Below are 27,498 nucleotides of genomic sequence, written 5' to 3' on the forward strand. Positions count from 1 at the left end.
ATGTCCTCTGTGACTCTCTGTCGCCCCCTGCTGCTCATGTGGTTGCTGTGCGTGCTGCTGGTCCAGTCACCTGTGGGTCAGTCCAGACCGCACACCGACGTCTCCGGCACCGGTAAGAAAGACAACTGCACTCACTCCCCGTTAGAACTAAGGAGGCACGGTGGCGCAGTCAGTAGTCGCCTCACAGATTGAAGGTCCTGGGGTCCATTCCCTCTAGGTGGGGTTGGCGAAAGGGCCTTTCCGTGTGGAGTATGCATGTTCTCCCCGTGTCACCTAGAGTAGGTGGGGGTAAGGAACTTGTGTTCCTACCAGGGAAACTCCTCCCTGTCAGGTGATAAGGAGCGGCCTGCTCACGCCTCATGCATTGAAGGAAGCATGAGCTCAGTTCGGGGCTCTCCCCAGGTTGACAGAGGGAGAGCTGCGCCCAGGATTACAGCTTAGGAAATTGGCACTGGGTGGAAAATGGCTTACAAAATCATGGGATAAAAAAAAATGGTTCTAGAACTGGTTCCGTTCTAGATTCTTGGAACTGTGGCGCTTTCATGGAATCTGAGCCGCGAACCGGCTTGAGTTTCGACCAGTTGTTGGCACAAATAGTTTAGCAGAAACGACGTTAACGAGGACATCTCATGGTTGTGATTACGACGGGTCGTAAATTATGGGGGTTGGCACATTACAATCAGGAGGATTGTATATCACTGGCGCTGCTTTATGAAAGTTGAACCGTTTCCAGCTTGAAGAGCCCTGGGCGCCGCGCCAAACAACGCTGGGCGTCTTTAACATGCATGGCAGACTGCCTGTCTTACTATAGAGATACTGTACATGGAAGACTGTTCTCTTTACCATAATACATGGAAGACTGTTCTCTTTACCATAGAGATACATGGAAGACTGTTCTCTTTACCATAGAGATACATGGAAGACTTTTCTCTTTACCATAGAGATACATGGCAGACTGAAGACTGTCTGTCCTTACCATAGAGATAAATGGCAGCTCAAAAGAAGTTCTCTATTTGGATATTTCCCGATACTTTACCGATACCCGATACAGTAGGCTACATAGCAAGTAAAAAAGAAAATGCATCACTTTTCAATTAAAGCCATTTATTAATTGTAGGATAGGCTTCAGTTCAAATAACAAAGTGCTTAATGCAAAATGCAATCTGGCAACACGTGTCAAGAGTGGAGGACGACGAAAAAACAAAATTGGCCAAGTATATAAGCCATAGTGTAGCTTGTTCATTACTTTTGATGCAACAATGGTCTTTCTTTCTTTTCTTTCTTTCTTCTTTTTAAGGTTTTAAAAAGGTCCTTAAAATGTCACTTTACTGCCACCTGGGTAGATCCACACTCTAAAAGATGCAGACTACTTGACTACACACACACATCTCTTCCTCAGTCAGCAATGACAACAATACCTATAAAATGTCAACAATGACTGCAATGACGATAATAACTACCGTATAATGACAACAATGACAGCAATGACAACAATGAAGAGTTGTTGTGACTGACTCCAAACGTCTTGTCAACTAGTCTGCGGATTTTAACCACATGAATGCCAGCGGGCCTATTCTGGGACAAACATTCGGCGAAAATATAGCAGATCTACCAGCTCACAACGCCTCTCAGCTTGACACGTTGTGAGCTTGTACGTCTGCTCTTTTGTGTCTAAGACATTTGGTGTAGCGGGAAAAAGGAGGGGTGACATGGTATAGACCCCGGGGGGTCCCCATGCAGTCAACCAAGTATTTGGTTTCCGTCGGGTGGATACGTACACAACTGTTACTTTTCACGATTCAAATTCAAAAGCAGCAGATCTACAAGCTCAGAACGGGTCGCTTCGCGGAAGTTCGCGCCGCGTTTCGAGCTTTCAGATCTGCTACTTTTGATGCTTTATTGTGACACTGTAGTATGATCAAGTATAGGGCATTCATTTACCAAAAAAAAGAGAGAAAAAAAAACGTTTAAATATGGAGATAAAAGATTTTTCTGCTCGACAGCAACGAGGCAGAAAACGAGTGCTTAAAGGAGCTATAGTCAACTTTTTCATTGTAGGGCCGACACTTTGTTTACATCCTAGTCTATAGACTAGAATGTAAACAAAGTGTCGGTCTGACAATGGCCAAAATGATTATTTTATCAACATTTTACGCTTTTTGTGGTCATTTTTGAATAGAAACACATATATGAAGCTTATTTTTTATAGAATATTTTCGAAACATTATTTTTATTTTAGCATCCGTTTTTCAAGAAAAAGTTGACTATAGCTCCTTTAATTTAGGCCTAACCTATAGAATAGGGCTAAATCAGAAATTAGCCTACAAAACAAATATGTTGCTACATACTGTACATGTACTGTAAGCCCCTCCCAAACAGCAAAATGTGTTCCCGGCCTGAATGGGTTAAACCTTTCATGTGATCATATGCCTGGAAAAAAAAATGCTTTAAACTATGCATATTTGAAGGTCTAAAAGGTTTGTCTGCGTTTTACCGTGGTCTCCCACAGTCATCTGTTTTTACTTTGGAACTTTGCCTGTTTGGGAATCCCAGAACTCTACACTTTCATGTGTTTGCTCTTTACTGCACGTCTGTAGTTTAATATTAAAAGTCACCACAATGCTATATTAGCCTCTTTCTATGTGCTGTGGTTGTGGTTATGTTATGGCTGCATGGGTATGTCCTTTAAAGAAAAGCCGCTTGGACGCAGCTTCAAGTCTCGCGCTTCTGAAACATTCCTATGAGAAAATATGTCTGTAATAAGAAATTGGTATTTTAAGTTTTGGCCGATTTTGGTCTTGTGGTGTCTGGGAATATACTGAGGGATTTTTCATTGTGAAACAAACATTTGGCTCTTAGTTGGTTCATTGGCTATAATGGTCTGTAGCCTATCTGTGAGTACTTGTTTTCTACTCCACTACATTTCAGAGGCATTATGTTGTACTTTGAACTCACACTACATGTATTTCACAGCTTTAGCTACTATAGTTACTTTTCTATTTTCAATATTTTAGTCTGGCTAGTTGTGAGCTTTTAGCCAAATTATAAAATAGGGCCTTAGTGGTTAGATAGATAGATAGATAGATATATAGATAGATAGATACCTTTATTATCCCAAGGGGGAAATTCAGTTGTCCATAATTATAGCCCAATAACACAATACAATTCACCCTTTGTCAGCCTTCTGATTGGTCCCTGACTGACCAACCAGCAGGCTCTTTCTGCCTTGTCCCGCCCTGGTTCCACCTTTTTTTATGTTGAATTTGCTAAAACATAATTTTTGGAGAAATAAAAACATTTAAAGGGAGCCTGTCACCTAAAGGGTTACTGTCACTTTAAGAATAATCTTAAAAATCAAGTTAATATTTTTATGATGTCATTGTGGGGATGCGCAATTATAAACCAATCAAATTAATTGTCTGTATAGCCTGACTGTATGACTACTTACTGTACTGGTCAGCTGTTGTTGGGGGGCGAGGGGCAGATTACACTGTGACATGAGCTTCAGACTGTTTCAGACCGTTTTCAGAGAAGCTCATGTCACAGTGTTATCTGCCCCTCAACCCCTTTAGGTGACAGTACCCCTTTAAAAACATGCCCAGTACTTTGACTTCATCCATTTAGGATGGGAACCCCATTTGGTGTTTTACCTTTCAATCCGGGAACCCCTTTTGGGGGAGTTGTTACAGTATACAGTATATTGCAACATTTCTTTTTTTGTAAGCTAATCCAGGGGTCTTCAACATTTTCAGGCCAAGGACCCCTTAGTTGAGAGAGAGAGATGAAGCAGGGACCCCCACAACTTTTTTATACTGTATATTCCATCTAGTTTAATTGTTTGGCAGCACAAATCTGCACGATCATCAGTGTATTTTGGATTCATGTCAATTTGTGTTTACAGATATTTAACCACGTGAACCGCCAATACGGTACTAATAAACTTGACCGTTCACTCTGTACTTAGTCTGCTCCTTTTCTACCTCTACACCAAACCTCTTTGCCGAAAATAGACGATCTACAAGCTCACAACGCCTCGCAGCGTGAGGCTCTGTGAGCTTGTAGATCTGCTATTTTTGGCGGACGTTCTCAGAATATGGAAACGGTTCAAGGATATAGGTTCAAGTGTTTAATATAAAAAAATAAGAAAAAAGTTTCTATCACACAAAGATTTGGAGGACCCCCTGTAGTAACTCTGAAGACCCCCTAGGGGTCCTGGACCCCCTGTTGAAGACCCTTGGGCTAATCTTTTAATACCGTTAAATATGTTTTTCAGAAAACTTCGGTCAGGATTTAGAAGGCGTTTTTACAATCAACCTCAGTTCTAAATGGATTAGGTAACGTTGTGAATGAGGGACTTTTACTCGTAACGAGTTCGTCTTGTTTTGTTTTGGGTATGGCAACGTTTAACCCATTCAGGCCTAGAATTATTGAATGCTTTAACCAGTGAAAAAAAGCAGATATACAATCTCACAGCGCGGCGCGCTTGTAGATCTGCTATTTTTTGAAAAAGTCGTGAAAATGTGTGCAAATCTTTGAATATATGTATTTTCAATGCGAACGTTTGTAACTCAAATTTTGCTTCTGTGGGTGGTCCCTGGAACTAAATATTTTGAGATGCGGGGTCCGTGGCCAAATAAATGTAATTTTGGGGGTCCTTCACATGAAAAGGTTTGAGAACCACTGACATAGTAGTCTCTCAAGAACAGACTAACTGAGCTCCACTTAAGTGAAAAGGACCTTTTCTTTGACGATGGCTATAGCCAGATTGCTGACATAGAAACATAGGTTTTTCAAAAAACCTTAGAAGGATTCAAAAGACAAATTTTCACGATTTTTCAAAAATAGCAGATCTACAAGCTCGCAGCGCGGCACTCGGTGCCGCGCTGTGAGCTTGTATATCTGCTATTTTTCAATAGTTAAAGCATAAAATAATGATACACAATGATGTGTACCCGTTCTGAATGTTTTAAGTCCAAAATGCGGGTACGTTTCCCAGCAGTTGCTGTCCAGACACACGGAAAGAGACACAGAGAATTATTGAGCAGGGTGTAAGAGCTGGCCAGACTTGCTTGTGGGTAATCAGCTCCGCCAAAAGAATACAAGAAAACCTTTTCGGAAAAGCTTTCGACTTCCTATTCTCTCTCTCTCTCTCTCTCTCTCTCTCTCCCTCTTTCTCTGTGTCCGTCTGCCTCGCTTTCTCTCAGAGTGACTGTGTGTCTACTCTGCACATGCTCATAAACTCCCTGTGTTTTTTCTGGTTCTCTTTGTTCCAGACATCTGGGACCCAGCTGTGTAGTACATGTGATACTGTTGTTTTGGACTCCATAAATTCCCGTTTTTCTCCCGGTCCAGAACACATCAAATGTAAATGTTTTTTTCCGGCCGCTCTCTCTCTCTCTCTCTCTCCAACCGTAAACAACAACGTCTGCTTTGAGTTTCTCCACCTCACTTTTTTTTTTTAAATTCTTTCAAATCAACATTTAACCACGTTCAGCCTGGCTTACCTAATTTTGGGCATGATTGTTATATGACTCAACCAAAACAAAGTATTTCCTTGGTTTATTCGATTTGCACAACAGAATATAGGCCTATACAGTATATTATATATACATATGTATAATATGCTTTTTTGTATTTTTTAATATACAAAAACAGATGATAAAGTAAAAGAAAATAGGACAACAAATGTAAAAGTACTGAGCAGAAAAGAAAACAGAAAAACATATATATTTTTTACTTGCTTACATCCAGCTCAACCCGGTCTCCTAGGTTGATCAAATAGAATTTTTCGGTTACTGCATACATTGTCTATTCCTCACTTTTTATTTACATGGCGCTGTGTTACGACATACGACATAAAATAAAGCAGCGCAGCAGGTGCTCTGAGACTTTGATTAGACAGAGGTCTGTAATTATCCAGAAATAACATACCGCCGGAATTCAGTGACTGACCAATCAGAATCAAGCATTCAACCAAGCCGTGTAATAAATCAAGATCATAATGCACATGTATATACGTGGATGTTCTCATTTTCTGCTCTTTTTTGCGGTTTTATTATTGTTTATTGATATTATTACGTTACCTATGCTGTATGATGGAAGCCGAACAAAAATACATTTTACTCTTATGTAGGCCTACATGTACACAAGATGTAACAATAAAACACATCCTTGAACCTTGAATACAGCTACAAGCTATTAGCTATCCATCACACAACAAAGTACGCATTACTTTTGAACTCAAAGCACTCCCTTCTCTTTTTGGTTTGTGTGGACTGAGCTTAAGCCTCTTTGTCATTAAAACAAGGAAGGAAGTGTTACTGAAAGTGTTCTGGACTTCACTACTTAAAAAAGTACATTCCTAAAAACCCACCTAATACTATGGCGGTGGCTGTGAGTGGCTGGCTGGTCCCTCTATAAACGTACCAAACTGAAGTAGCAGTAGTGGTATTTGACACAATGCCTACCAGATGTCCCTAAGCTAGTTTCCCCCTTCTTTTTTCTCATTGTTCAAGGGAAGGAAGTAGGCCTGACCTCAACTAGTCAAATAGTAGACTAATCGATTGAGGGAGTCAATCTCTTTGTCGAATAAAAAATAATGCATGATTTGACGATTTACCTAATTTATTATACTAGAAGCTGGGCCGCCCTTCGGGCGGCCCAGCGTCTAGTCGGCGACCTGGCCAACTCGGGAACGATGTAAATAGAGAATGAATGCCCCGCCCTTTAATGCAAACCCCATTATACCTGTTGTCATAGGACCTGTTTTGACCATCTGTTTGCCTGTGTCCATTTATGCCCATATATGGAGATATCTGTATCTGTCTGTCTGTCGGCGTCCATTTTATGTCCATATATGGAGATCACTGCAGATATAGTTCTGGGTCCATTTTATGCCCATATGCCCATATATGGAGATATCTGTCTATTTGCGTCCATTTTATGCCTGCCCCACCCTTTAATGCAAACCCCAATATACCTGTTGTCATAGGACCCGTTTTGACCATCTGTTAGCCTTTGTCCCCACCCTTTAATGCAAACCCCAATATACCTGTTGTCATAGGACCCGTTTTGACCATCTGTTTGCCTTCTGTTAGCCTTTGTCCCCACCCTTTAATGCAAACCCCAATATACCTGTTGTCATGTTGTCATAGGACCCGTTTTGACCATCTGTTTGCCTTCTGTTAGCCTTTGTCCCCACCCTTTAATGCAAACCCCAATATATGGAGATCTCTGCACACACAGTACCGGTTGCGGAAAACTCTGATGTCAGACATCAGCTCCGCATTCGGGGATTCATTTTATGCCCATATCTGGAGAACGCGCGTGCCGGTGGGAAGAACGGTTCTCGAGATTCACATACATACATACACATTCACAGAGATTTTTTGTTGACTCCTGGCGTACGTGATGTCAGAGCCTTTTATGAAGTGATGTCACAATGAGTCAGCGATTGTGCCGATTTCCTCAGGAACAGCCTGATGTTAACAATCAGCTCCGCGTAAGGAGATTCCGAACGTTTCGCGCCGCTTCGGGAAAACCGCATGCCGAGTCGGGCCGAGGCCCGGCACTGCACTCCGCGCCGCAGCGGGGAACGCGCGTGCCGAATCTGAAGCCGGTGGGACGAACGGTTCTCGAGATACGCGGATTACAAACAAACAAACAAACAAACAAACAGACAGAGATTTGTCGCATTTATAGATAGATTAATTAACACATAGTTAAAAAAAGAAAAGAAAAAAGAAAATAGGATATATATATTGATTTATTGGGAGAAATGTTATGCAATGAGACTGATTCCACTGACAATCTCTCAATCAGAACGTCCTGTAGTTGCCTATAGTGCCACTACTGCCAGTCGACTATTGGCATTAGTCAGCCGATCAGGCCTAGAAGGAAGTATGAAGACTGTGGAGAGACGCTGCTTTTTCTGTGACACAGAGTTGAACAGGCAACATTATCGATTCTCCATTTACAGCTCAGGAGGATGTGTTTTGACGTTCTCAAATTCTACATACAGTACAGCTTAGTTATTGAAGTAATGGGTAGCCTTAACACATGTTCAGTTCAGTTCAGTGTATCCAGGGGCTCACACTAGCCTCGGAAACCCAGGCTTCATTTGGCGATCGGAAGAAAATGAAGCCTGGGCGATCGCGTTATGATCACTGTTGGAGGAAGTGTAGAATTTCCCTAACCAATCAGAGTGCAGAGAACGTCACACCGAATGTGTTGACGTCATGACGCAGCAGCGTTCTCTACGCTGAGCAGAGCAGCAGAGGGGAGGGGGAGGAGAACACATGCTATTGGTCGGAGACTTGCGGTGAGACTTGCGGTGAGACTCGCCGCGCCCGCCCATCTGCCTACACGAACTGGTCCGCGTTAGCCTAGTGTGGTCTCACACAGACATCATAGCAGCCCCCTCTCCTCCCTCAAGTCAAGTACAGGACTTTCTCCATTACATACAGTAGATGTGAGATGGGTAGCATTGGCATACCATTTAGATGCTTTATTGGCATTGCATAATAACAAATACTATAGTGTCATTGTAGGCTATAGTGTGCTTTACAATATGCATTACATTCACCCATCCACGTTTCCATTCACCCATTTTTTGCCCCCTAGCAGATCTACAAGCTCGAAATGCGTTGCTTTGCACCATGTTTCGAGGTTGCAGATCTGCTACTTTTGATGCTTTTGTCTGACACTGTAGTGTGATCAAGTAGGGTCTTTCATTTATGAAAAAACCTAAACAAAGTTAAATAAAAACATATTTAACTGCCCGACAGCAACGGACCCTCATTTAACAACAATTTTAATCTCTGGGACCTTAAAGGAGTAGTTCACCCTCAAAATGACTTTTCTTCTATTGATTACTCGCTCCATGGAGCCTTGAGTTCAACAATATTTTTTTGTTTTTGTCGCATTCCTAAGACAATAATTTGATTGCAAGAAATGTACCCCCATTGATTCCGTATGGGGACCCTAATCCATTCGGGTCCCCATCCGGAGTCAATGGGGGTAAATTTACTATAATCACATTTTTGTCTTAAGAATGCAACAAATACAAAAAAACTTTATTGAACTCAAGTCTCCATGTCGTGAGTAATCAATAGAAGAAAAGTCATTTTGAGGGTGAACTACTCCTTTAAGCTAAACACAGTGAAATCAGCGATAATGTAACTCAGAGTGTACAAATAAAGGGTTCATTTGGTTCCAATTTGTACACTCAGACTCACAGACCGTAACAATGTTTAATTAGAACCAGCTGCATTAATTGACTTTCCTGTTTCCTGGAAAAGCAAGCACGCTTGTTGTTTACACTAAACACCGTTATTAACAGCTTTTAAATATATTTGTGTATTGTTTTTTCAGCCGACACTGTTAAATCATCTGAAGATGAAGACGATGACGATGAGTCATCCTCAGAAGAAAACAAGCTGTCCAACGAGTTCTCAACAAGCAACGAAAAACTACAGCGTAAGAACTCTACCAAGCATTTTCTCCTCTGTCTAATTTATACTTTCACCGTGTGGTCAGTGTCGCGTGCCTAAAAGAATTGCCGAACTACAAGCTCGCAACATGATGCAGTGCGACGCAACGGGTTGTGAGCTTATATTGTAGATCGGCTATTTTTGGTGGATGACAGAACGATGACCAGGCTTTTTCTTTCTTCCTCTGTCTGTACGGTATTTGTGTGCTAGGGTTCATTAGGTTTTTATTAACCACTTGAACTCCAGCATCCATAAAAGCTACAAGCTCACAACACATCACGAAGCGACGTGGTCTGTGCTTGTAGATCTGCTGTTTTCACTAGAGCTAAAAAGTGTGGGAGCCAGTGGTGTAGACAAGAGGGCCTGATTGCAAAGAGGTCCAAGTCCCCCCTTCCGCTCCCTCAGGTCTGGTGATACCAACCTACTGGATGACCCCAAGACAAAGACACCAACCTGCGGTGCCAAGGCTTTCTCAGTTGCAGCCTCCTCCTTTTGGATCTCACTCCCAGCTCACATAAAAGCTGCCCCCAGCCTTGCTATGTTTAGAACCACCCTCAAAACGCACCACTTCAGATTCGCATTCCCCACCTATTCCCCCTTTTGCCTTTTAATTTTAATGATTTTGTTTGCTTAGTTCTTAGCCTTTTTTTTTACTAGTTAGTTTCCTAATAAAGTTGTTTTTGTTTGTTCCGTGTTTGTAGCGCGACTTCGAGCCAATCCAGTTTATTAAGTCCTAGAAGGTATCAGTTGTTCACATATTTGTGAGGAAAAACATCAGTGATTGTAATGAGGACTCAATGCTGTTAGTTCTGTTCCCTCTATGTGAACAACATCAGTGATTGTAATGAGGACTCATGCTGTTAGTTCTGTTCCCTCTAAGCAGCGCTGGCTCCTCAGTGGATCCTGCCAGAGCGGATGGAGAAGAGGCTGCACGCTGTGCCCGCCAGCAGGACGGTGAAGTTCCGCTGCCAGGCCACGGGGAACCCCAGCCCCTCCCTGCACTGGTACAAGAACGGCAGGGAGTTCAGGAAGGACCAGCGCATCGGAGGGTTCAAGGTGGGTTTCGTGCTGTATGGAAAACCCACTAAACAATTTGAACTAGAAGTCTAAGTTTATACGTATAAAAAATGGTCTACCAGAGGTATAGATATGCAAGTTTTTTTAGACGTCTAAACTTAGACTAGACGTCTAATAGACGTCTAATAGACGTCTAAGTTTATACCTGGGTCTAAATGTAGACGTCTAATAGACGTCTACGTATATTTAGACCTTAACGGCCGGACGTCTATTAGAAGTCTAAATTTAGACCCAGGTATAAACTTAGACGTCTATTAGACGTATATTAGACGTCTAGTCTAAGTTTAGACGTCTAAAAAACGTGCATATCTATACCTCTGGTAGACCATTTTTATACGTATAAACTTAGACGTCTAGTATAAGTTTAGATGTATATTAGACGTCTAATATACCTCAAAATGTTTGCTGGGAACAATGCAGTGATACAATACAATGATTTCCTATGGACACATCTAGCAGGCACGTGTACACATTGACAACAAAGGGGGCTTGAGCCCCTGCCCTTTTGTCTGTCTGTAAAAAGTGCCCTCTCCAGACCAGGAATGCAGTTTTTACTATGGTGAAAGAAATGCAAATGCCCTCTTTCCATGACATACCTGAAGGCAGCATTCAAGATATTGCCTTGTCCAAACTACTGAACTGCAGCATGCAGCATCTTACAGTATGTTGAAAGAATTGCCCTCTCTGTGTTTTCTATATATTATATATATTTTCACCAAAAGGCCCTTTTAGAAAATTCAGCCCCTGCCTCTCTAACATTCTCTGCACGTCCCTGACATCTAGTCAGGGACGTGCTGGCCATTGGGAAAAGCGGGACAACTCCCGAACGGCCGGTTCATTCCCGGCCGGTCCAGGCCGGCCATTAGGAAAAAAAGAAAATGGCGGCCTTCGTTCCATTTTGGGGGCTGGGCGGCCAACAAAGTAAATCGTCACTGTCGGGCAGAAACCTCGTATCTCCATCTTTCAAATTTGTAAATTTTTTCACAAAGCAAAGCCCTGCTTCATCATACAAGGCCGTCGCACAAAAGTAGTGAAAACAGCAGATCTGCAAGCACACCGCGAGGCGTTGTGTGCTTGTAGATCGGCTGTTTTCACTAGTTTAAATCACAAGACAACGACGAAATATAACTCATGTAATTGGCCCATGCACTGGCTTGTCACGATCTGAAATGGGTGGCAAATCTTTGAGTAGTAGCAGCGCTATAGAGAGAGATCTCTCTCTATAGAGCGCAATGAGGGCCTCTCCAACTCTTTTTCCAGGGCTGAATCAGGGGCCCAGCACCTCCCTGCATTTAGTACAGTGGTTCCCAAACTGGGCTTCAGGACCCTATATGCGAATCAGCCCCAGATAATTGATTAGCTTAATGTGCAACATTGTTTTCTCACTGAACAGTAAATAAACCAATGTGCAGTATAAGTGTGCTGTATACAGGTTATCTGTACATTTTAATACACTTTAATTACGTTTAATTTCTTTCAAATCGTTAAATAGAAATTCTAGGCTATTTTCACAAGTGGAACGAGTCAAACTAAATGTAATATCAACTCCTATCCAAGTGCTTATCAGGGTGGGGTGGGTGGTCCCCAGTTCAAATATGATTATGATTATATTCTTGTTAAAATAATTGTTAAATATCTCTCTATTAATCGTTGAGTTATTGTTCAATATCAGAGCACCTCACCCCACCTCTCCGTCTCTCCAGCTATAGTAAACATAAAGTACACGTTCAGGCCCAGGATACCAGTTTGATCCAATCAGAAGAGATATAACTCATAACTCATACAGAATTAAAAAGTTTGAAATTGGAATAAAAACAAATTACAAGCAGATAAAACTGAGAAATGTGGAACACTATGAAATTGTAGCTGATTAATGATGACAGAGGGAGGGAGGCAGGGAGGGAGGGGTGACGTAGCTGAGTGGGTGGAGAGGCTGTCTGGGAAACACAAGGTCAGCGGTTCCACCCAGTCTGTGTCAACGTGACCCTGAGCAACACTCTTAAACCTTCTGTGTGATGTATTAACATCACCCACTGCTCCTAATAGTTAGGATGGTAATACTGTAGGCTCAATGCACAGCAGCCATATTGGAAAGCAGTGGCGTCAGTTCAGAAAAAGCTAAGGTTTGGCAACATGCATGGTGTCTTGCATGCGTGCCTTCGCGCGCGTGCAAGACACCAGTCATGCTGCCATACCTTAGCAAGAGGCATGATACATTTATTTTAAGAAGTCAATTTTATTTTTCCCCCGTTTCTACGATTTCTTGGGCTGGATAATATGGCAGCCTGGAATGGTTGTTCAAGTGCAGCTAAACTTGGCATGTTAGTAAACGTGCCACAATTAACAATAATGCATTGCACCTGTGCAGCTGACCTGCGGAACCTGGGAATATACCTTTTTGTCATGGAGAGAATACAAGTGTGGAGAATACAATTATAATACCTTGTTAAAGTGACCATTTTATAACATTTTGCATTTGCAGTTATTTTACTGTAATTTAACAACATAATAACCAGCACAGATAGACAAAGAGACATTCATGGATTTAAAAGTAACTTTTATTCCCCCCCCCCCCCCGTGACCCAGTATGGCAGCTCCATACCCATGCCATACCCAATTGACGCCCCTGTTGGAAAGAAATTGGGCCACTTCCTTTTTTCCTTCATAGGTGTTACCAATGATACTAATGAAGGCTCTGTTCCATTCTGGTCAAACAGAGTCAGAGTGCTGATAAGAACACTTTATTGTGTCTTTGGCACACAGGCAGTCAGTCAGTATACTACAAACATGTGCATGTTGTATCACTGGAAACACTCTGCTACTCCACTCTGCGGGTCCAGGGACCCTCATGGTTCCAAATGGACCCTCACGGGTGTGTAACTCTTGAGAGTGTACCAATTTCCATTTTCTCAGAGTTATGGGGGTCCTTGAAATCTATGAATTTAGCGAATGTCTGTCTGCATGCTGACATCACTGTCTGCAGTACTCTGGCGTCATACTCTGACGTTATAGTACTGACATCACAGACTGGCCTGGACACGGAACACCATGTATGGGCATAAAGATCTGCCCAACGGGCACTCCAACATGGAACACCATATATGGGCATAAAGATCTGCCCAACGGGCACCCCAAGACTCCTACATTCAATCCCTCAGATACTGTGCACCTCCCCCGGGCACAGGACTAGTAAAAAAAACAAAAACTAATTGAAAACCACTGTGCTACACTAAATGGAACAGAGCCTTCATTAGTATCATTGGTAACACCTGTGAAGGAAGTAAGGAAGAGGGCCCAAATGGTAGGAATTCTAAGAATAGAAACCCTGGGGTTCATGTGGTTAACCAAAAAAACACACCACATCCAACTAATAGTTTCCAGTGGTGCAAAGTAACTAATTACATTTACTAAAGTACAGTGCTGTACTTAAGTATAATTTTAAGCAAATCCAGCAAATCTGGACTGCCTGTTTTGAGAACCCGTGGGATGCTTTTAACCTCCACCTTCCCAAAACCAGAGAAAGACACAACGGTCTGAAATGGGAGTTTGTGAGGATAGAAGGTGCTAGTGGGACCCCAAAAAAAAGGTTTTAAAATAGGAAAAGTTAATTTTCATGGTGTATCACCTTTAATGAGCACATAATGTGGGCCCATAATGACGGTAATTTAAGTACATTTTGATACTTTTGTACTTTTACTCAAGTCAATTTTTGATTTCCGGACTTCCATGTGTAACAGAGTGTTTCTACATTGCCAGTAAAAAATTCAAGTACTTTTTTCCACCACTTTGTTTTGTTTCACTGATGACTTGGCTCACTTGGTTCCTGTTCTGTGGACATGTTTTACAGATCAGAGAGCACATGTGGACTCTGATCATGGAGTCGGTGGTTCCGTCCGATAAAGGCAACTACACGTGTGTGGTGCAGAACGAACACGGCAGCCTCAAGCACACCTACCTGCTGGATGTCGTAGGTAGGCATGGACATGTTTTAAAAGGCTGATAAACCTCACAATACATTGTCAGGAAGAAACCTTAATGCGATAGTTCAAAGTTCACCCCCAAAATGACTTTTCCCCCTATGGATTCGGCTACTCACCCAACAGAGACTTGAATTCATGGATGTTTTCGTTGCATTCCTAAGCCAATCATTTGAGGAGACTCTTTGTGTCTCCATAAGGAACAAACTAAGCAAGCTCAAAATAGCTACAAAATAGAACCAATCCTATTTTTACAGCATGCGTATCCGGAGCCCGCGCTATCCATGAGCCTGGTGTAGCCAATATCATTGATATATATTGGATCTATCCAAAGTTTCCAAACGCGTTGTGTGCACACAGTAAATTCTACGCACAGACGCTGACAGACGCATGTTGAAAAGCCTTGGTGTAGTCCGGCCGTGAGTCTCCATAGGGAAGAAATAGCAGATATACAAGCTCATAGCGCGGCACTCTGTGAGCTTGTAGATCTGCTATTTCTGAAAAAAACTTGTAGATTTTTGCAAATCTTTGAATATATATTCTTTTAAAACATTTCTTTTTACTCAAATCTTTGTTTCTGGGGGGTCCCTGGAACAAACTATTTTGAGATGGGGGTCCACGGTCAAATACATATAATTCTAGGGGACATCCTTGACATTAAAAACTTTGAGCACCACAATAAAGAAATCAGGACATTTTAAGGTATTTTTCAAGTCTAAATGAGTTTGTATGAATCAGTTGATGGATCATTGTCCCCCATGCATGCGCGCAGAGCGCTCTCCACACAGGCCCATCCTCCAGGCGGGCCTCCCAGCCAATCAGACGGCGGCAGTGGGCAGCGACGTGGCGTTCGTGTGCCGGGTGTTCAGCGACCCTCAGCCTCACATCCAGTGGCTCAAACACATCCGGGTCAACGGCAGCAGGGAGGGGCCTGACGGGGTCCCCTATGTGCGCGTTCTGAAGGTATGGAGCACATACACTTTCATGCCTAGAATTATTGAATGCTTTAAGCAGTGAAAAATAGCAGATATACAAGCTCACAGCGCGGCACCGAGTGCCGCGCTGTGAGCTTGTGGATCTGCTATTTTGGAAAAAGTCGTGAAAATGTGTGCAAATCTTTGACTTGTATGTATTTTTAAAGCGAACATTTGTACCTCAAACTTTGCTTCTGGGTGGTCCCTGGAACTAAATATTTTGTAATGGGGGTCCGTGGCCAAATACATATCATTTTGGGGGTCCTTGACATGAAAAGGTTTGAGAACCACTGGCATAGTAATCTCTCAAGAACAGACTAACTGAGCTCCAGTTAAGTGAAAAGGACCTTTTCTTTGACGATGGCTAGCCAGATTGCTGACATAGAAACATAGTTTTTTATTTTTTTAAAAACCTTAGAAGGATTCAAAAGACACTTATAGAATAGGGTCAAAATTGAAATTTTCTTGATTTTTCAAAAATAGCAGATCTTCAAGCTCGCAGCGCGACACTCGGTGCCGCGCTGTGAGCTTGTAGATCTGCTATTTTTCAATAGTTAAAGCATAAAATAATAATACACAATAATGTGTACCCGTTCTAAATGGGTTAACACCTGTTTTGCCTAACACGTCCAGGAACGTGATAAGGACTACCCTGCCGTTATCACATCCAGGGACGTGTTAACTGCTTACCGTGGTCACCAATAGCCCCTGCGCTGCGGTGGCCACTAGTGAGCGAAAGAACTCAGTTTCCCATGATGCCTCTGCCGCTGCTGCTCACTTCCTTTGCCTCATTTCTTTGTATACAAGCTCCTGCACAAACATGGATTTATCTCCACTTCTTTTTCTCATTAACCGCCTGTTTTCTATGGACCATAGCTTACACACAGATAGTGGCAGTTCTTATTTTTTCTTCTCCGTGTGAAAGACTCATGCAATTTAATATGTGAAATATTCGTAATATTTCGTGACATTTTAGATATCGTCTCTGTCGGGTGTAAACCTCATTATGCCAAGAACTGTTAATCTTCTGGATTCACATTAAAAAGTATCTGCTTGTGGTGCTTTTGTGTGACACTGTAGTATGATCAAGTAGGGCATAAACACAAAAAGGTGGCGAACATGGAAAGATAAGAGGTTTCTTTCCGACGCCAACGCTATGTTTTTTCTTAACATGTCGTGTGTGTGTGTGTGTGTGTGTGTGTGTGTGTGTGTGTGTGTGTGTGTGTGTGTGTGTGTGTGTGTGTGTGTGTGTGTGTGTGTGTGTGTGTGTGTGTGTGTGTGTGTGTGTGCGTGTGCATGCGTGTGTGTTTCTCAGACTGCTGGGTTGAACAGCACAGACAAGGAGATGGAGGTTCTGACTCTGAAGAACGTCAGTGTGGACGATGCAGGAGAGTACACCTGCCTGGCAGGCAACTCCATCGGGGTGTCCCACCACTCTGCATGGCTCCATGTGGTCAAAGGTACAGTAACACAAGTACATAACATTACACATACATAACATACATAAGTGGAGGCATAAAAACATGGAGTCACGTTGATCTTGGGATCCACTTGGGAACGGCGTGGCTCCTCAACCCCGGCAGTGGTGAAAAAGTACTCTCTTTTTATTTTTACTTAAAATAGTAGTAAATAAGTAAGTAAAATATCAACACTGTAATGTAGAAAGACTAGAATTACAAGTAAAGTCAGTAAAAGTTGAGTAACATTACTTATCGTGTCCTTATTTACACCACTCCACCCTGGTCAGTGACGCACTGAAATTGTGAAATTAAAGTTAAATAGGCCTATTTTAAAAAAAAAGTATGAAACGTGAAAAGACATTTCAGTGCTCTCACCCCTGGCCGAATATTAATGAGAGTTTTATTATAATTATATCTGTATCAGAGCAAGATGGAAAGTCAAGAGTACAGTTTGACCCAGCTCATCTTTAAAGGAGTAGTTCACCACTTTTCAACCTGTCTTCATATAATAGGTCCTCACTAATGTTCATGATAAAATATCACAATTTTTTTCTACTCAGTCCAAGTCTCCTAGGAGAGCTGTGGGAAGTTCAGAATCCATAGTCTTGTGACATCATCATTTTCCGAAAAAAAAAAAAAAAAAAACAATATTTTTGAAAAAAATATTTAGATTTTTATTATCGCGAGAACAATGGCTTCCACTTTAAAATTGCAACTTTTCAGGAATAGAAAGCCTGCAGTTTCTATAAGCTGGACTGACAATCGATGATGTCACAAGACTATGGGTTTCTGACCTGCCCACAGCCCTCCTCTGAGAAAAAAAAAAAGAAAAAAGCTATTTTTGAGTGAGGACCAATTATATGAACATAGGTTGAAAAGTGGTGGAGTGCCCCTTTAAGCTCACACCAAATGGACCCAAAAGAGTCCAAAGGGTCCATTTGGTTCCAGTTGTACTCTCTCAGAGTTACAGAACCGTAAGGGTCCATTTGGTTTTGAATTGGAAATCGTTTAGCTGCAGGGGACCCCCTGGAACCCGTGCAAGGACCCCTGGTGGGTCCATGGACCCCACATTGAGAACCACAGATTCAGATGATTTAATAATCTCTCCACAGTACAAAAAGTACGAAAGCTAAAAAAAACTAAAACATTCCATTCTTCAGATAAGGCGTTTCAGATAAGACATTTCAGCTCCCAAACCAAACCCTCCCCTCACACTAATGAGGGTATAATTACCGGCTGTAATGCAGTGCTTCTCAAAGTCTGTTGAGTCAAGGACCACCCAAATTGATATGTATATTCTGAAAAGGGTTTGTGGCCAGGGACCCCCAGAAGAGAAGATTTATGTCAAATTCTATTCCAATTGATTCAATATTCATATTTTCCTGACCTTTTCAATAATTTTCAAACCAGTTCAAAAATAGCAGATGTACAAGCGTGCCACGCTGCCACCTTTAGATCTTAACTTTTTTAATTACCAACCTGTGAAAGTGTTTATTAAAATCATACATGCATCAAGCATGTATTAACAATTTTGCTAGGCCCACAGTGGTTCTCAAAGTGGGGTCCGGGTTCCCCCAAGGAGGGGGGTCCTCAGCAAACGTAGTAGCAATAATTTTAACCACTTCATCGTTTTCCATGTTTGCTTTAAAAAATAGCAGATCTTTTTTCTTACATAAATCTTCTCTTCTGGGCGTTTCTGGCACAAAACCTTTTCAGATGGGGGTCCATATATATAATAATGTCAATTGAAAAGTGTGTATGTTAACATGTGAGGATTGTCCTTTTTACATGTGGGCTTTAAATCTCGTCTCTTGTTCCCCCGTCCTACAGACTTCCCACCATCCCCGATGCCCTCTCAGACCTTCCTGGACATCTTCATCTACTGCTTTGGCTTCTTCATGGTGGTCCTCCTGGCTGCCCTGGCCATCATCTGCCGTCTCTACTGCGCCCCCAAGAAGAGCGGCTTCAGCAGCCCGCTGGCCGTGCAGAAACTAGCCAAAAGCATACCTCTAAGGAGACAGGTCAGAATAACACCTAACCGTCTTTATCGTCACATCCAATGGTGTAAAGCAGGGGTTCTCAAACGTTTTGATCTCATGAGTACGACCCCATTTTATTAGCGAAAGTTTTTGGCGACCCTATCACAACAAAAACACCCTGTTTTAAGCCGCCTGCTCACATTGAACATAATTCCTCTGCAGTGTGTGTCTTGTTGTGTTCTCTGCTTCTCCTCCTTCGGCGTTGGAGGCAGAGTGTGTATTCAAGTTGCCGACTTGCCGTCCTGTTGGTCGCTTTAACTCTACGGTTGGTGGCGAGGACCATAGTTTCTTGATAAAACCAAGCCAATGCGCGACCCCACTGTCACCTGCCCGCCGACCCCCCTTTGGGTCAGGACCCATAGTTTGAGAACCGCTGGTGTAAAGTATTAAGTAGACTGTACTTCAGTACAATTTTGAGGAAACTTTACTTTACTGGAGTATCACCAGCTTTCAGTACTTTCAACTTCTACTCCACCAGAGAGAGCAGGGAGAAAAAGAAAGGAAATAATAATAATAAAAAAGAAAACAACAGCAACAGAGAATCATGTCGAGGAAAGGCAAAAAACTTGAAGATACAGTATACGTACGTCGTACATTTCCATATCTCTGCTGGCAGGCAGAAACCAGCTATGTCCAAAAGATTCACTTTTCAGCAAATGAAGAAAAACAAAACAACATGTTTTTAGAACACAATACTGCCCAAAGTTGGTACGTGGACTTTTACATTGTCAGATACTTCAATGTGTCATCACTTTACCCAAATCCAGTGCGAGTGTTTGTCTAATCAATGGGGTACACCTATCCCCAAAGTTGGAGTTTGAGGATCCAGTACATGAACAATCATATCAGCCTACATACAGTCTTATCCTAAACATGTACAGATGCAAGCCTATACTTGAAGACCTATCTGCTCTTTTCTGTTTCTTTCTAGGTGTCAATCGACTCGTCCACCCTCCAATCAGACGCCAGCCTCATGCACTCGTCCCGGTTCTCCAGCGGGACCACCACAGTGCTCCTGCCGGGGGTCTCCGAGTACGAGCTGCCCCAGGACCCTCTGTGGGAGCTGTCCCGAGACCGGTGGGTCCTAGAGTCACAGCATAAAGGCCCTTTTCCACCGGCAGCGATAACGATGACGATAGCCATAAAATATCACAGCGATAATTATGCCTTCACATTGATGTCCGATAAAGTTATCGGACATCAGTGTGAAGAGGCGCTAATTAACAGCCGCTCGCTCAGAGCGCACCTCAAGCTGTTTGTCAGAGACCCAGTTCCATATCGCTGTGATCTTAACCACATCGTTGTTGATCCTAACGATGTAGTTGTCGGCTATCGTTGTCTTTATCGGTGTTTGGTGGATGCTGCCGATCCACTTCAATTGAAAACCCACTTTTTTAAATCGTTATCGTCATCGTTATCGCTGCCGGTGGAAAAGAGCCTTTACCCTGGGACTCATTATCACCCTGTACCATTATTAAGTTATTATCAGTGGTTTTCAATGTCAAGGTCCATTATTTATTCTGCATTTGAGCCACGGACCACTGATGACATTCAGCCTCTCAGACCCAAAACTTAGAATATGTTGTTGTTGTCGGATAAGATTTTGTCCACAATCCCATGCTGTATTGAATTGATACGGAAGGAGAGATAACTGGCAAGATTGATCAAATTAACAATTCTTCTACATTTTCTAATTGTGTAGACTTCTTATAAATTAAGTAATGCAGATGTTTAAACAGTCTTAAGTCCATGGACCCTTTATGGCATGAAATAACAAAAAAACAGCCCTCAACAATATTTATTTTCAAACAGAGATCCAGTTAATTTGTGAGTTCCAGTTAATGTGTGCTTGATTTATATTTTCAAATAGCAGTTCATACATAAGCAAACTAATGTCCTCTTTAATAATAATAATAGAGGGGGCACCCGGATTTGAACCGGGGACCTCTTGATCTGCAGTCAAATGCTCTACCACTGAGCTATACCCCCATGTTACATGCTGTTTGGAATACACAGCTATGTTCCTTTAACAGCCTGGTTGGAATACACAGCTACGTTCCTTTGTTCAAGGCTAGGTCAACACTGGATACTCACTCCACCTTCCTTTGTTTGCATAGCAGTGCGTGTGTGTGTGTCTGTCTGTCTGTCTGTCTGTGTGTGTGTGTGCGTGCGTGCGTGCGTCTGTTTGTGTGTGTCATAGCTTGCTTAGCCCGTAGCACCTACTTGCTGTACGTAGCACTCGCCCTATAGCCTTGACGGCCTTATGCAAAAGTTAAAATGTAATTTAGATAGCATGATAACATGTAGGTTGTAGACAGATGCCAGGTTGTTGACCTGGCGTCCTATAGTTGTTTGTATAGTTTCAATATAGAAATTATTTATTTTTTCATGTATCTGATATGGTTTACATATAATCCTAGATCAGTTTTCAAAGTGGGTGACGGGGCACCCTGGGTCCAGGGGTGTCAGTCCAGGGGTGCCGCGAGATCATTTGATAATATTTGGAATTTATTTTGACACTTGAAAGAATATTTAGTATCATTTCAAACTTGAAGTACAAAGTTATTTTCAGTCAGTTCTAACCAAAATGGCTATTATCTCAACGTTTTCCTCGCAACATAATCACTAAAATATCGTCACTGTTGGGCAGAAACCACGTATCTCCAAGTTTCAAATGTGTACGTCTTTTGGTAAAGCAAAGCCCTGCTTCATCATACAAGACTGTCGCACAAAACTAGTGAAAACAGCCGATCTACAAGCACACAACGCCTCGCATCGCGAGGCGCTGTGTGCTTGTAGATGATCTGCTGTTTTCACTAGTTTAGTACATTTTATAGATGATAAATACGAAACGAACGGTTTTGGACATACAAGGTTTCCACCCGACAACGACGATATGCTATAAATATAAGGTGCTGGGAGTGAAAATTATAATGTAGGGGTGCCTCGGATTAAAAAAAAATTCATGGGGTGCCCCGAGACAAAAAAGTTTGGGAACCCCTGTCCTAGATTACTATTTCTTTGCATTTGATGTATTACCTTGTGCAGTCCTTGCGTACTGTAAACCGCTCTGGATTAAGAGTGTCTGCTAAATGCCTCCATTGTGTGTGTTTTCTCTCAGGCTGACCTTGGGGAAACCTCTTGGCGAGGGTTGTTTTGGTCAGGTGGTGCTGGCGGAGGCGGTAGGCATTGACAAAGATAAGCCCACGCGCCTCTCCAAGGTGGCTGTCAAGATGCTCAAAGGTGACAGAACACTCTTAACCTTAACATGTTAAGCCTTTTAGTCTCTCATCAGCTGACATCGGTTCATTGTTTATTTATTTCTGTTATTACTAGTGTTACATTCTATGTTTTATGTTTTGAACAGGCACTGGAAATGTTTGGGTTGTGTATAACGTTGTGATAATTGTCAGTTAATAAGAGTAAAAGGAGTTTTATAAGTTTACACTTCATCCTACTCCTTTTCAAACATTGTTGCTATGCTTGTTTTCTTTCTGATTTATATTTCATTTGTTTAACACTGGATATTGCAGAGTAGACTGTAACCGAAACAAACTAATTCATTCATTCATCCATTCATTCATTCAATCAATCTTTCAATGTGACAAAATATAGAAGAAGCTAAGAACATGAAACATTTCTGCAGATTTGGCACAAGATAGATCTTCTCTGTTCTTTTGAGGATTATATTTGAACAGGTTATGCCTGAATCTAATGTCATGTCCTTGTTGTTGTGGTGGTGGTGCAGCGGACGCCACAGAGAAGGACCTGTCTGATCTGATCTCTGAGATGGAGATGATGAAGATGATCGGAAGACACAAGAACATCATCAACCTGCTGGGAGCCTGCACGCAAGACGGTGAGCAGCTCATGTGTTATGGTTCAGATGAGGGGATACTGTAGAATCTGCCTCTGTATTGGGAAATGGTACCTCTGACAGTCGGTTGGAACACGGTGTACATTCACTCATCAAAGACAGGTATCATCATCGTTGCTGTCGGACAGAAACCTATCTCCATGAATTATTTAAACTTTTTGTGTTTTTCTTTTCTTTTGTAAATTAACACCCTGCTCTGGCACTCCCAGTCTCGTGAAGGTATACGCCTCAGTACTTTTGGTGCTTTAAGTATATTTTGATGCCTATATTTAGTAATAGGACCAGGTCACCTCTGGGACAACCAGATCTTATTTTATTGTTGTGTGGGACACGATCAACACAATCCTGAATTATTTTTTGTGTTCAATCTGTGTTTTTAGATATGTTAGTATTTCAGCATGCTACAACTGGTCATATGATGCATTTAGCATCATATGACCAGTTGTAGCATGCTGAAATCGGCTGAAATACTAAAATATCTAAAAACACAGATTGAACACAAAAAATAACTCAGGATTGTGTTGATCGTGTCCCACACAACAATAAAATAAGATCTGGTTGTCCCAGAGGTGACCTGGTCCTTTAAGTTCCTGCTATTATTTGCACAAGACTGACACATTTTCCGGACTATGTGTTTACTTACTAAACCTTTTACACACATCATCTAGTAATTCATTCATGAAGAGCGCCATACAGCTCTCTCATAACGTTCCTCATAATATGGGTATACAATTTTCATTGCATTGTAGTGACTCTTGACTCGAGTGGACTCGGTGGGGGAAGGGTCCCGATTCCCTTTGTCCGAGACCGAGTCAAGATCGAGTAAAATCATGGGTGAAACCGAGACCGAGTCAAAGAAAGTTCGGACTCGAGAACTGACTTGAAACGAGTCTGACTCGAGTACTACAACACTAGTGTGTGGTACTCAAGTACATTTTCTAATGACTAAATGTGAGTACTTTTTCCCACCACTGGAAGGTGACATTGTGTATAATGTTGTTCTCCCAGGACCTCTGTACGTGGTGGTGGAGTACGCGTCCCAGGGAAACCTCAGGGAGTACCTGCGCGCGCGGCGGCCCCTGGGCCTGGAGTACTGGAGCGGGACCACGCAGGCCCCCCTGGGAGACGTGGAGCTCAGGGAGCTGGTGTCCGCTGCCTACCAGGTGGCCAGAGGGATGGCCTACCTGGCCTCCAAGAAGGTCAGTGGACCTTTAAAACATAGACACTAATGGACAGGCACGTGCACACATAGACATCAAAGGGCCCTTTTATCTGTCTGTGCCCTCTCCAGACCATGAATGCAGTTTTTACTATGGTGAAATAATTGCAAATGCTCCCCTTGCCAGAATGCTTGCCAGAAGGCAGCATTCAAAATAATTTCCTTGTCCAAACTCTCCTGAACTTGAATGCAGTATCTTATGTTGAAAGAATTGCCCTCTCTGTGTAGACATCCATGCCGTACGCCACATCTCCAGTATTGACTTGATTATGCTTAGTTCAGTGTAGTAACTATCAAGCACTGAAAATAGCCGACCTCCAAGCTCACAACGTGTCGTGCTGCGACGTGTTGTGAGCTTGGAGGTCTGCTTTTTTCGATATTTTAACCAAAAGGCCCTTTTAGAAATATCCCTGCCTCTCTAACATTCTCTGCACGTTCCTGCTCATGGACATACTGTATGACAGGCCTACCGAGTTTGATTCTATTTATTAGTTACATGATGCCTTAATGAAGCAGCCATTCATTTGTGCTCCTGTTGTCCAGTGCATTCACAGAGACCTGGCCGCCAGGAACGTGCTGGTCACGGAGGACGCGGTCATGAAGATAGCTGACTTTGGTCTGGCCAGAGACATCCACCACTTTGATTACTACAAGAAAACCACTAATGTGAGCACCATGGATGAGGATACTGTAGCCAGAACATGCATATTAAGCAGAGGATTCATTCTCTACACTGTGAAATCTTCTGTATTAATTGATCCATTTGTATTGTTTTATTGTATTATTATTAATAGTGTGGTTGCTATAAGCAACACTCTCGGTCTGAGATTATTTTGCCAGCAAAGTGAACCTGCTTTTTGTTAACCTTTGCACAATAGAAAAGTGAAGCATTTGGTCATGCTTCACACACTGCTGTCACTGTTGTCATGCTTCACTTGACATCACAATATATAATATACATGGATAGACGGATTTCCCAGTGGATTCCTTGTGACTCGCGTCAGTGCAACCACACTTGCAATTTCCCAGAATTGCACCTTTCTAGTTATTGTTAGTGTATTATAAGTGGATTGGTGGGGAGACATTTATTGTGAAGGATAGATGGATTGGTGTGGTGAATGTTATTGTGAAGGCTAGAAGGATGGTGGGGTGACTTGCCTTGTTCTTGCAGGGTCGTTTGCCAGTGAAGTGGATGGCACCTGAAGCTTTATTTGACCGCATCTACACACACCAAAGTGACGTGTAAGTCCTTCTACAAATTAATTCATATTTAATATGTTTCCATTTAACCCATTAAGACATTAAGACCTGAAAAATACCTAAAAATGTCTTCTAAATCCTAATGGTTTTCTGAAAAGAAACATAAATGTTTCTTTATTTGTGGTGTTCAAATGTGTGGTGTTCTACACCCGGGACCACAATGGCTAAGCTTCGCAGGATGCTTAATGAAATCACCTCAAAATAGCTCTGCTCTATGAGTGATTTTTTTTTAATTAATCTTTTAACCATTGTTTTAAAAGATTGTTGGGTCTCCTCGTGTGTGTGTTCCAGGTGGTCTTTTGGGATCCTGCTGTGGGAGATCTTCACCCTGGGGGGCTCGCCGTACCCCGGGGTGCCTGTAGAGGAGCTGTTCAAGGTGCTGAAGGAGGGACACCGCATGGAGAGACCCTCCGCCTGCACGCAGGAGCTGTGAGTCTGCACGCGCATGCGTGCGCGCACACACACACACACACACACACACACACGCACACGCACGCACATGCACACACACACAGCTGAGCTTATAATGCATCATGATGACCAGCACTTATGATACTTCATAAACTTTGTTATAAAAGTTGTTGTGGATGATTATGAACATTTATAATGAGTGTTATGAAGCATTATAAAAGTGCATCACATTGCATTTATAATGCATTATAGACTCGCCCTTTAAGTAAAGTGTTATCATCCTTCTTGGTGCGGACGGACCGGTCCATTACTAATGGAAATATAACGTTTTAGTTATATTTTTGCATATGTTTAGGGAAAAGGGTTTGATCTAAAGTTATATTAAAAGGTTTTATTATGGCCGTTATATGTTTATTTCAGATCTATTCATGTACATGTGTTTGTATTTGTATTTTAACATCGAGGACCACTTTGGTAAATCTTAGCAATAGGCTAGCCTACTTTTAATTGCTTCCTCAGGTTTTCTTATTTTTCATGGTGGGATGTTGTGCTTGAATCCAAAGAGAAGTGTAATTAAATCTCTCTCTGTCCCTCCCACCCCACTGTGGGTTTCTATCTGTCTATCTTTTCCAGGTACGCCTTGATGAGGGACTGCTGGCACGCCGTGGCGTCTCGCAGACCGACCTTCCAGAAACTAGTAGAACACTTAGACAACAGTCTCTCGCTCATGTCCAACCAGGTAATGTTCCACATCGTTATTCAAGGAATGCACTGTATGTCAGCAGCTTCAAGTTCTTTCAATCCATTAACCCTTTAGACCTGAGGCCATTCTACAAATGTCTTTTATCCTAACAGTTTTCTGAAAAAAAACTTATGTTTCTATATCAGTGGTGCTCAACCCTTTTCATGTCAAGGACCCCTGGAATTACATATTTGGCCACGGACCCCATCTCAAAATAGTTACAAAAGTTACAAATGTTCGCTAAAAACATACAGTATATATTCAAAGATTTGCAAAAATGATTGCATTCATGATTTTTCACAAATGGCTTGACCTTTCACTCTGTACTTAGTCTGCTATTTTCCCCCTCTACACCAAACCTCTTTGCCGAAAATAGCCGGTCTACAAGCTAGATCTGCTATTTTTGGCTAAAGTTCTCCGAATATGGACATTAGGGTTCACGTGGTTAATATAAAAAAAGGAGAAAAAGGTTTCTACCACACACAGATTTGGAGGACGCCCTACAGTAACTCTGAGAACCCCCTAGGGGTCCAGGACCCCCTGTTGAAGACCCTTGCTATAGAATGTATTATACAGGTTATCAGTTATCAGAGTCTTTGTGCTGTACTGTAATTTGTTATTGGTTTTATTTTATTTTTGCTTGAATGTTATCTCTCGATGAGTAGTAGCTGCTATAACTGTACAGTAAGATAATGGGGATCTAATTTGAGACAAATCTCGAAAGAACTACTTGGTTTAGAAGGTATATGTAGAAACAGGTAAAGAAACTATGAAATAACTCTTCCTAAACTCTGGCTTCTCTCTCTCCAGGAGTACCTAGATCTGTCTGTTTCTCCAGTCCAATACTCAACGCTAGGCTGAGACGCCAACAGCTGGTTCTGCTGCTTCAGTCCATTCCACATGTTCCACACCGGATCCCTGGGACCACCTCTCTCTCTGTGGACCAACAGTTCCCATCTTCATCTGTTGTG

General features: G+C 42.2%; 1 protein-coding gene across 1 annotated transcript; it reads left to right on the top strand.

Moving 5' to 3' along the window:
- LOC308299827 (fibroblast growth factor receptor 1-A-like) lies at window positions 1-27,498 on the top strand (the record flags this gene model as incomplete). The annotated part of the gene is made up of 16 exons (XM_080743611.1): window positions 1-112; window positions 9,373-9,477; window positions 10,375-10,547; window positions 14,416-14,539; window positions 15,318-15,508; window positions 16,835-16,979; window positions 18,810-19,000; window positions 19,950-20,095; window positions 22,140-22,261; window positions 22,767-22,877; window positions 23,904-24,094; window positions 24,658-24,780; window positions 25,286-25,356; window positions 25,666-25,803; window positions 26,419-26,524; window positions 27,338-27,498. 16 exons carry the CDS (start codon window positions 1-3, stop codon window positions 27,386-27,388), a joined length of 2,100 nt encoding a protein of 699 aa, XP_080599737.1. The 3' UTR covers window positions 27,389-27,498.

The sequence above is a fragment of the Nannobrachium achirus genome (genome assembly GCF_963921795.1).
Source record: "Nannobrachium achirus genome assembly, chromosome: 15".
NCBI lineage: Eukaryota > Metazoa > Chordata > Actinopteri > Myctophiformes > Myctophidae > Nannobrachium > Nannobrachium achirus.